At 36.2% G+C, this 12,214-nt stretch overlaps 1 protein-coding gene across 10 annotated transcripts in view; it reads right to left on the bottom strand.

Annotated features, from left to right (window-relative positions):
* Positions 1-861: 861 nt before the first annotated feature.
* LOC134654117 (rap1 GTPase-activating protein 1) overlaps positions 862-12,214 on the bottom strand; it is a 433,547-nt gene continuing 422,194 nt past the window's right edge. For 8 of the 10 annotated variants that reach the window (XM_063509551.1, XM_063509550.1, XM_063509557.1 and 5 more), the window contains 5 exons: positions 8,957-9,050; positions 7,787-7,964; positions 7,111-7,149; positions 5,901-6,070; positions 862-3,355 (listed from right to left, as the gene is read on the bottom strand). In XM_063509551.1, the coding sequence (XP_063365621.1) occupies positions 3,206-3,355; positions 5,901-6,070; positions 7,111-7,149; positions 7,787-7,964; positions 8,957-9,050 (631 nt within the window). In that variant the 3' untranslated portion in view covers positions 862-3,205. The remainder of the gene's footprint in view (positions 3,356-5,900; positions 6,071-7,110; positions 7,150-7,786; positions 7,965-8,956; positions 9,051-12,214) is intronic. The other 2 variants (XM_063509556.1, XM_063509553.1) reach the window with 1 other exon arrangement.

The raw sequence follows: 12,214 nt of genomic DNA on the forward strand, positions 1-12,214 counted from the left end.
ATCTATGATTTTTGAATGTAAATAATGAGACAGGCTGTGAAGTAAACCGGTCCATTGACGAATGTTGTATATTGTTGAATCCAATAATTACTCCTAGATGGCGCTAACTTCTAATGTTAAACAGAATGACGATCACAATTTTAACCCTTATAACGCCACGCCTATCCCATCGTGTGCGGGCTGTGCGGCGCATCATCGTGAACCTTGCCCATAGACTAGGAATCCTCTAGACTGAGTTTAGAGCAATTATTTCATGAAACCGATGCTGCCAAAAATACGGGGGTGCGGGGGGACGAGGTGAGCGAATCCCGTGCCGTGATTGGTCCGTTCAAAGACACGGACCAATCACGGCACGGGATTGACTCGAAGATGGAGTAAAACTACCGTATGAGTGGCAGAGGGAGTAGCGTTACTATGCTCAGTCTAGAGGATGTCTTGTTTGTGACCTTGCCGGAATGCACGAAGGTTGATATTGCGGTGTAGTCGTGAGCGACTGTTAACCTTTTGGACGCCAATGACCGATATAGTCGCACCGTAGGTTCAACACCAAAGACCGATTAATCGGTCACAGACCCAGAGCAACATAGACCTACGTGCATATGCATAAAGTTCAATTTCAGTTTTGACACTTCGGTGACGTGGCGTCAGCGTGACAGCTTTTGTGTTTGACACGGCGTCGAAAAGGTTAACGTCTTTGGCGGTCTAAAGGTTAAATACACAAGCTTTTTTTATGCCTTTCATCTAGCTTTCATCTAGATTCTAGAGGAAGTAAGACAATTCTCTGCATTTCCTCATATGATTAGGTTTTTAATTATTTTAAAACAAAGGTTTTCATTTAAATTGGGGAATAAAACAACAATATTAATATTTAGTATTAACTATTCATATAATTCAATAGTATCTCTTATATTAAACTATTTCTTCTAACTCTCCACACTCGCGATATTTGGTTTATTAACGACAGTAGTCAGAAGACGATTCAACATTTTGTCAATTACTTATATAATCAACAATCAAACAAAAATATCAAAAGATTACATTAATTTTATGGCGAACAGGTGTTAAAATAATTCTCGATACTAAAGAAAATGCAAAATTATGTGCATTACTTCAGTGAAAGTGCCACCATACTTAGTTAAACTAATTTTAATGTAAACTCAGAAAATTATTGTTAGCGTGCTCCGTCGGTTAAATTATTTATAACATAAAGAATACTGCTGTATCATTTATAAAAGCAATAATTATACGAAATAATAATCTATACTATTTAGTGGGGAATGTTAACTTTGGTATAAAATATTAATGATAATCAACAAAACATAATCAACTCAAAGACACTCGAAACGAATCTTACGCCTATCAAGCATAAATTAAGAAAATACTGTATCAATAGTGGTCCAGTTCCTAAATATGTACAATAACTGGCTAACTTAAAGTACAAAGAACTATTAATCTAATAGAAATAAGTTTACAAATTAACATTGCACTATGCTGAATATGCAAATACGGATAAACTGGGCTCTATGACGTTCTCTAACAAATCATTTGTAGGTATCTATTTGTTTTATTTTTCAATAAAATGTTACTAACGTACCATCATTACGAATAAATAGGCTTCCTAGTAATAAAGGATATTTACCCGCTATTTAAGACAAAATTATGCCATATTTAGTCAAAAATTCTCTGATCTATGCTCAACGTACAAAATTAAGGAAATTCCACACCGTCATACGCAGCATAGACATTCGTTTAAGTATTCAAATGAAGCATTGGTGTGGTAGATCCCTAACACTGAATGAAATTAACTTTAAAAAACATTCAAATGACTCAAATATTGCATTACATTTATCTATTTCGTCACTAAATAACGAAAATCATTGGAAGGCAAACGCTACAACAGATATAAATGAATATTCAATTTCTCTATAGAATATTTCGCTAACGTGTAAATATATTTTTTGCGCGTAACGTAATTCGTAAAGGGAATACAATTTGTATTATATATACCTATGTATAAAATATATACACGTTGAAAAAAGATTTAAGGGCACTATACACGTAACATACAGTTTGGGTACAGTCATAAGCATAATCTTGGCATACAGTTTTACCACATTTCTTTAGAATAGGGTAATCAAATGAACTTATTTATGACCTTAGTTGTACCTAGCATCTAATGCAAAACTTGTTTTTTAATACAAAATATTCAAAAGAATTACAGCTTTAACGATACAGTAGTGTAGTTATTATGCGTTTCCTATGTAAAATACATATTTTTCCTTATGCCTTGATTATTAAACTATATTCCTTTTAGTGAGATTCTTTGTGTGTGCATACAAATCAATTACATATTTATCGAAAACCAGAAAGTTTAAATTAGATTAAACGTCCCAAATATACTACTTTATCACAACATTTACAAAAGCGAAGTCTATCATGCGAACATTCAAAGACCAGAGGTCAAAAGTCCATACAAAATATACGTACGACTGAACCTTGGAAATAAGATCGCATAGACAGTTCTGGTATAACAACATATAAAAGATTAGAATCATATTCTCTCTAAATTAGTCATAGAAACCTTACAATACGTGCTGTATATTATATATCAAACGACATGTAGCCATGTTTTAAATACGTATATCTAGAGTTGTACAAATAGCGACCAGAGTCCTAAACATTTCTTAAACATGGCGGGGTTAACCCAGAAAATATGTACAGAAAATGTTTGGAATCCCAGTCGTTACTCGTATCTGGATAGCAAGAGTGTTTGTAGTATAAGTACTATATTGCAGCAGAAATTATATTGCACAAGTAGAATATTAGGTAAATGTATACCTACCTACATTCACATTAAGATCCATTTAAGACAATTATTATATCTATTTTCGAGATATAATTCGTCCTAGAGAGCAAGTAGGTATATAATCTATATGCCTGCATGAAGATAAACATCAACTACACATTGAGTTTAATGAAGCCCATCAAAACATTTAAAACTGCTTTAAACTAATGCTATCCCATCTTCATCGCCAACTTATTTTTGCGGATCATAAATTCGAGAGCTCGCAGCTTTTGTATCTGGTTTACACCTTGTCAACCGTAAAAATAAGTTGGTATAACATGTAAAACAAAGTTACAAATTGCAACCGCCACGTTTCTTATTCCGTAAATGATAGGGTGCATTTTCGTTAATTTTATGTGTCTAGGCGGTGGAGTCGTGCGTCGATGGGTTGGGGATAATGGTGGAGCCTTGCTGGTCGCGGAGCCGCCTCAGTTCGCGCGCCGCGGCGTCCAGTTTAGCTTGTAGCGTCATCTCTTTCTCGCGTAGGCATTTTATTTCGTTCTGCCAACTCTGAAAAAAGGAGACATAGAATCTTAACATTTTGATAGACGCTTAATCGACCAACAAAATGGATCCGACGTAGACAGATTTCTTAAGAAGGTACGTAAGCGAGTTAATTATTGGATCTGAACAAAGATTTTTTTCAGCGCAGATCCGTTGACTATACCGAAATCATAACCTTTGGAAAACAGATAAAAAATAAAACTAGCGGAAAAAGAGTAGGTAAGTTAACCATTGTAATCTCGGTAGATCAGTTAGTTAGATTAGTTAGATTTATCAAGAAGTTACGTGTTTTAATCACCCGAGGCGACGAAAATTCGTTGAATGTAACGTAATACGAGTACATCAAAACAGACGTACAAGCAAAATAGTCTAAAGACTTTTTACATCAAATAAAAATTTAGTTAGTGTAAGGCCTGAGTGGACGCTCGAGTTGGGCGTGCAGCGGGGCGGGGCGTGCGGAGTGCATGTTAACCCTTAAAACGTTTATGTCCCTTTTTTAGTACAGGTACTAAATGCGGCCCCAAGTTTAAACACTATGTGCGGGCTAGAAAAGGAAGTACGTTGAAGAAAGTGCAAGAATTGTACTTTTTTTCTAGCTTATGGCAATATCAGGCAACATTCGGTTTATGCGCAAGCGGCAATTGAAATATGAAATTTGCTGAATTTGCGACGGAGTGTGTTCCTGACGTCATAGAATATAAAGTAACAAGCTAAAGTGCTTTCTTTGTGTTGATATTATTACTAGGTGAGTTAAACATTGTTATTACATATAAAGTTCATTAAATCATAGATTAATTATAAGTCAAAAATTGTGAAATAAATCTTGTCCCATTTTTGTGACATTGTCGATAGTACTGGTAACCAAGTACCATGCTTGGACGTCCTAAAAAACGGACCGTGCCGTCTTGTGCGCAGACACGATTGTGACAGAAAACGGACATTGCCATACTTAGGTTATATACTTTTTTTCATTTATTGCCATTTTATAGACTGGCGTTGCGTTGGGATTGTGTGATACATAAGTATATGGATACATTTTATTGTATTTTAGTTTCAGGTGGTCCACCATCTGACTCAGAGGAGTGAGATAATAAAAAAACGACGATGACGAAATTTTACTACTAGAGACAACTTGTACGTACCTTGCCCCAATCCGTTTCTCTTTCAGCCAAGTCACTTTCTCCGGAGATGTCAGATATGATGGACAAATATAGATCGGTTCATTTACGAAGACGCGTACTATTATTCTTATTGCCATGCTATTAAAGTTTAGTGCACCACAACGTGAATCTGTACTTATAGATGATTTCGAAGTCAAATGTCCTTGTGTGAAAAACGTTGTTAATAATATAATGACTCGACCTGAACACGACCTGTCCCCTAGTACTCCATCTACAAAACTTAATTCCATGTCAGCAAACTCATAATTCGCTTCAGTATCCAAATTATTGGCACGTCTTGAAATGCGCTACGGTTAAAACCTATTTCAAGTCGACGAAGAAGATGTTACAATTCCTGAGGCCTGTAAAATGTAATCCCTTCAAAATTCAGGACAGTAAATGCCTAAATTTGAATCGAGTTATATGTGGGGAAGACGTAGTAAAGGATGGGAAGGAGACGAAAGTATTTCTACTTGGGTACAGGAACATATTGTCAAGGACCGCCAACCAAAGTCTGCAGTCTGGGAGAATGACATGCATAAGCCTCTGATTCTTGCCAAGGAGGAGCGATATAATCCCAGAATGTTTCGAGATGCCATTGAGACTGAAAAACATCTAAACTTTAACAGGAACGACAGCTTTTCTCTACCACCAGCTTAGGTTCCAGATAGTTCGTGTGATAAGGAAACAAGCAAGACATAGAACTGTGAGATCATAGTGTTAAATGGTGTGGTCATTTTAGTATAGCAATGTTACTTAAAAGAATTGTAATGTATAACTAGCTTTATGAGCCTGTTTTGCATGTATAAGTAGCCTTGAAATTTATAGTTTTGGTTTAATATTTCGGTATGTGGGTCATTCTATACATTAACACTGGAAGTAAATATAGTATTATTATGTTTCACATAAGTTTTTTCTATTTTATATTGTAATTAAACGTTTTTTCAAAACATTTACTAATGTGTTATTTAAAGAATTTACAATTTTCTTGCCCTGTAATACTTTATTCATTTTAATTTTCTGAAACTGTATGACAGCGTTGTCCGTTTTTTAGGACAACCTTGGGAGCATTCAATCTATAAGGTTCATGGCAATGTCCGTTTTAACGGACGTCCTAAAAACCCTACTTTCAGAATTTTTTAATTTTTTTTTCGTAAATTATAGTACTTTTTAACTCATTACTATCCCTAAAAACATTCCATGAGATAGGTGGATACATTATTTCATGTCTTGCCGTGTTAAGGGTTAAACAAATGCAAACGTATAGTACTAGTAGCCTCAGTGCACGCTGCTTGCTAGCTTGACGCCCCGCCGCACGCCCCACCGAACGCTCCGCTTCGAGCGTCCACTCAGGCCTTACACTAAAGGGTAACCGGTTCAAGTGAACTTACAATATTCTGCTTCAACAGATCCAGCTTGTCGTTCTTGAGCTTGCAGACCTCCTGCCTGAGTAGCTCGGCGTCGGCGCGCGGAGCGGCGGGCGGTTCCCCGCGCGGGTTCGCGCCCGCTTCCGCTGATGACATGGACTCTAGCCCTGTGTCGCTGTCTACGTACACGCCGCCTGTAGAAAATTGTACATTATTTGTTAGCCATCCATTGGGATTTATAGAAACGTCTTACTAAACCATAGAGAAATATACTAAGACACTTGCTCACTCCATACCTACATCAGGTTTGGTACCAAAAATACTATTATTTTCAGTGTCGGCATCTAGTATCGAGTAGCGGAATTATCAGTACTGCTGCAGCAGTGCTACTTGACAATAGATGTAGCAGTAATGATAATTCCGCTACTCGACGCTAGATGCCGACAATGAAAATAATCGTCTTTTTGGTACCAAAACTGATGTATGGAGTGGGTAATTTTTTTTTCTCTATGACTAAACTATAGTTTTAGAGTGAAAATAAGTTTAAATAACTAATTATGTGACCCGTGGGGGACTAGAACCATAGTTTTATCACAGAGTGTTAACCAACTCGGTTTTACCGAGCTATGTCAATCGAATCTTTTAGCCTTCAGAAGGCGTTCAGAGCGACATCTACGGCAATAAGTGTCAAATTTCATTTCAAATATATAAATACGTATAGTCGACGTATCATTTATAAAAACGGTTTTATCCTAATACAGCTTTTGAAAAAGGTGTAATGGCGTTAGTTTGCCTACAGACATATTTAACAACAGGCCACTGAACGTGTAACAACATTGAAACTATCGGTATTTACACGTTGCGTAATTTTATGATAGACACTTTCACGACACATGCTTCTTTACGCAAAACGCAATGTGTAAACGCACTAATATCGACTACAAATCATTCTCAAATATACAGAAGTCACGTATTATTTAAATTAAAACTAAAATATACACAGCAAGTAAAACGAAAAGTTAAATTTCGTTGGTAGATTTTCCTAGAAAAAGTATCTTATTCATGCATTTCCTAGGCGCGATCCTAAGTCACCTTATAAGCAGACAATGAAGATTCAATAATACATGATGTATAAAGTTTTAACTCATCATGATTATTATGCAGTGTACTACAATCATGCTTGTGGACAACAGTGACTACTCTACGATGTCTATACACCTTCTACAGGACTAACCTGTTGCACTTTTACCACAACTCAGCCAGTCCTTGTCGTCTAATTGAAGAAAAATTCAATTCAATCACAAAACACGCAATAATCTCGAATAATTACTATTAAACATGTCTAATGAATTAATGTTACTTAAGGATTGAGATTATCAGTAAGCAATGATGTTAAGCATAGGGATTTTTACTTACCCTTTTATCTTTGATTTCAACTTTGAAGAATAAATCAAGAAGACCGACAACGTCTAAACAGAATCGCATTCCTCCAATTCTAGACTATTGTCAGATGGCGTCACTAACTAGCGGGTCTCAGTTCCATCCATTTTGTTCGGCGCTAAGACCTCTGGTTTCCCATTCGGGATTCGCAGCGCAATTTATTGAACGAAAGATTTTGAAGTAGGTCTCCGTTTCAGTCAATTTGTTCGACGCTTAGTGGTCAAAACAACTCCCGTTCAAGATGGCGCTGAATACTGGAGGAATGTATAGAGAATGTCTGTCTTCTTGTTATATTCATCTATTTTTTAAAACAAGCAAAACCGTTAAAATAGCGGTTTTTAACTAAGATGTAATAATAAACCTTACTTATTCTATAAGAAGATCGTTTTGAACAGCTTTCGCTATCGGTCTGAAAAAAAAAACTAGCAAAACAGCCGTTTCATCAAAGGTACCAGGAGTTCATAACTCACCAAGAGGATCCAAGTCCACCGAGTTGAGACTGGAGTCGTCGCTGTGGTCTTGCATGGGCGGGCGCGGGCCGGCGGCGCGTGACGTCACGTCGGGGCTGGACGCGTCGGAGCCGCCGGCCGAACGCACGGAAACCGCGCTCGCTGACGATGACGCTACTGACGTTTTGGAACGGCCGCTCTGTAAATAGAAGTTAGTAAACTAGTGGCTCTGTGAGCTGTAGACCTCGCGAGCAGAGCTTAAAACTGCATAAATGTATGGCAAAAATATTTATTAAAATATAGGTATAGTACATGTAATATAAACAAAAAATTAAAAACTACATAAAGCTACAAACAAAAATTAAACGAATACGCTTAACCCGCGCTTGATAAATAAAAAATACGAAATTTTTAATTTTTTCAAATTAAAAAATAAAATAAAAAACTACTATACGAAAATTAAGTATAAAAAAATACAAAAAGTCATGTAGCAGTATACAATTACTGGGGATGGAACCAGGGACCTGCCGATGCAAACAAAAAAGCGAACGTTTGCAAAATACGCCATTATAGTTCTTACTAAAGCTGACAAAATTTAGCTACTCATTCTCAAGTAAAAACTAAATATCTAAATACCGCCAAAACCAACGATACAAATTTTCTGAATTTTTGGCCATTTAATCTATAAACATATCTCAAAAAGAAAAAACTTATGATACCGATACGACTATTTGTTTAGGCGGGAGCTATCACGACTCCGCCATTTTGAAAATTTTCCAAAAACCGGATCGACAAAAATTTTTTATTTAGTCATAGAATTCGGTCACAAAATTTCACGAAAATCGGTTAAGAATTGCGACCTGTAGAGGAGAACATCCGGACATACAAAAGCAAAATGCCCGAGTCAAAATGTAGACCTTCGCTACGCTTCGGTCAATAAGATGTGGTATTATTAATTTAACACCAATGAAAAGAATGGGTACTTTTTCAAAGCACTAGGCTTTTCAACTAACTTGAAATGCTAACAATCACCAACACGTGACAAGTTTTAGCCAACTGGATGAGCCGAATTAATTAATTTACTAAAGACGGCAATATTCTAAACTCAATATCTCCTTTTATTTAATAGGCACCTACTCATATGACGAGTTTAAAAATAGACTGTATTTAAAATATTTGAAATAGGCTTACATTAGGGGTTGGTGTATCTTGCATACTGCTCATTTTCTTATTCAGAACATTCTTGCTACTGTCGCCTGAGAGATTCGTGTCTACGCTCGGTGATCTGTAACAAGCAAAAGTTAAACCTAATTTTAATTGCTTAGTTAATAGTTGGAAAAGTCTGGAAAGTTTCTAAAAACAAAACAATTAACTTTGAAGCAATCAGCTGAGACGTATTCAATCAAGGGAAACCACGAAATAACCACAGATGTAGGTACCTAATCGAAAATTCGTTAAATGGAGAGTTTGTGTCAAATCGACTACATGAGAGCGACATATACCTAGTACAGTTAGGCGGTCATGGTAAGTAGGTTTCTTTAGATGATAAACTTCGCTGTTGTCGATCTTTTAAACATGAAATTGGATCAATCAACTATTTCTTGTTGTTATTCTGTCCCATCAGCGAGGAGACAATAAGATTGTTAGAAGAACTGCTGTACCCTGTTCTACTAACATGCTCAGTAGATGTCCCATTATGGAAAGGTCTTATAACTTATAACTACCATAAAATGCAAGTTTGATTCATTTAAATGCGAAAAACCTAGAATTTTAAGAGTGACTCAGGAGACCGTAACCATAGCAATGTGTGACAATAAAAAACCGGCCAAGTGCGAGTCGGACTCGCGCACGGAGGGTTCCGCACCATCAACAAAAAATAGAGCAAAACAAGCAAAAAAACGGTCACCCATCCAAGTACTGACCTCGCCCGACGTTGCTTAACTCCGCGCGGTCAAAAATCACGTTCATCAAAAATCAGTCTTAGTATAGTACGGCTCTTCTGAGGTGAACTTTTCGCTTCAAACCGTAATCTTTCAAACAAAGGCCATTGTCTCTATTATCGCAAAAGCGCTTGCTCCCGACTTGGCACGTGCCAGTACAACATTCATATTGAAAAACAACCGGTATCGTCATAGTATTAAGGTTCAAATTTAATATCACTGATATTCTATATATTACGTTTTGGTAGTGTAGGACGATAGACCGCCCCGAAGCGATACGGGACTCATATTATTTTGATACTTAGTGTGGTGTTAAAAATGAAACACGGTTATTTATGATAAAGCGTTGTATATTTGTTATATAACAAAATCTAAGGTAACAATGTAAATTTAAGATTAATAAGTTTAACATAGGTATAATCAAAATATTTCCGTGTAGGTATATAAACAGTTATACGTACTACTAGATAAAATCGTGTCATAAAAAAAGCGGCCAAGTGCGAGTCGGACTCGCCCATGAAGGGTTCCGTATTTAGGCGATTTAAGACGTATAAAAAAAAAACTACATACTAGATCTCGTTCAAACCAATTTTCGGTGGAAGTTTACATGGTAATGTATATCATATATTTTTTTTAGTTTTATCATTCTCTTATTTTAGAAGTTACAGGGGGGGGGGACACACATTTTACCACTTTGGAAGTGTCTCTCGCGCAAACTATTCAGTTTAGAAAAAAATGATATTAGAAACCTCAATATCATTTTTGAAGACCTATCCATAGATACCCCACACGTATGGGTTTGATGAAAAAAAATTTTTTGAGTTTCAGTTCGAAGTATGGGGAACCCCAAAAATTTATTGTTTTTTTTTCTATTTTTGTGTGAAAATCTTAATGCGGTTCACAGAATACATCTACTTACCAAGTTTCAACAGTATAGTTCTTATAGTTTCGGAGAAAAGTGGCTGTGACATACGGACGGACAGACAGACGGACAGACGGACAGACGGACAGACAGACAGACATGACGAATCTATAAGGGTTCCGTTTTTTGCCATTTGGCTACGGAACCCTAAAAATCAGATATAATCAATTTCTTTCTTATATTATAACCGACCTTTCTTCTGACCGTTGACACGTGACGTTTTGTTAGAAAAGCTGTACGCTTCAAAGCTCCACGTTTGCCTTATCAGTGTTTTTATTGTTACTATGCTCGGAGTAATAATCCAATATGGAGTGGTGACACGCACTAATTTCTATGTGAAAAATTCTGCCGTTTTCGGCGCGGGGGGCGAGGAACGCACACAAATAATGTAAACACTAATGCATTTTTTGCATGCGTCGCTACACACGCACACGACAAAATTATCAAACACTAGCATAAACTATATTCACACAAATACAAGAACAAACACAGACAACCCTGTCCGTGAACGAGATGATGTCAGTTCTAAGTAAACGTAGAAGTGCGAGGGACTTGTCGATAATATTGTCGATATTTTATTGACTGAATTTTAACTGTCTTCTTTAGTCAATTATAACCATCAAAAACATTACATGTAAAAAGGTGCAAGTCTCGCAACGCTTCTACTACAAAAAAGTTTTGAGATGTAATGCTAATGTGAAACCAAGTCGGTTATTTTAATCAGTGCCAGGGGGTGTTAAAACCGTATCAATAATATATCTTTAATTTGTAATACGTATAATGACTTGGCCATCGCACGGCTGCATAATGACATAAGGATTATCGTCACCTATTAAAAATAATTCTAATTTGAACATAACGCTAGTTGCAGTTTGAGCATTACATATATTTACGAGTACGGTAAGAGTAAAGCATTATGTGCGATTGCCAAGTCATTATATGTATTACAAATTAAAGATATCTTATTGATACGGTTTTAACACCCCCTGGCACTGATTAAAATAACCGACTTGGTTTCACATTAGCATTACATGTCAAAACTTTTTTGTAGTAGAAGCGTTGCGAGACTTGCACCTTTTTACATGTAATGTTTTTGATGGGATCTCATCTCTTTTTGTAGACAGTCCTTCTTTCGGGTACTCATACCCATACTATGTATACACATATCATAACTAAACACATCTTTATTCATACTCACATCGTACATACATCGTAGTGTACCTTTACTGTACCTACTATTTGTAGGAACTGCAACAGTAACTTTGTAATAGCATATATTTATATGGAATTACAAACTTACTTATGCAGTTCTTAGATATTTAAAACGTGACTGATATTGCAATATTTTTAGGTTTTCGATGGCTTGATAAGCTGAAAACTGCTTATGTTTAAAATTTATTGCATCTTTTGGAAATCTAAAAAAAATAAATCAAAATAACAATATATTTATAATGTTCATATAGATTTTATCGATATTGGTTTTTATGGTGTCCCATCGCTAACTATGGTAGAGTGATACCAGAGTAATAAATTAAAAGTGCCTATTTATGGAAAATGACGGCAGTAAATACCTTAAAATAAATAAAT

The sequence above is a fragment of the Cydia amplana genome, chromosome 14, assembly GCF_948474715.1.
Source record: "Cydia amplana chromosome 14, ilCydAmpl1.1, whole genome shotgun sequence".
Lineage (NCBI taxonomy): Eukaryota > Metazoa > Arthropoda > Insecta > Lepidoptera > Tortricidae > Cydia > Cydia amplana.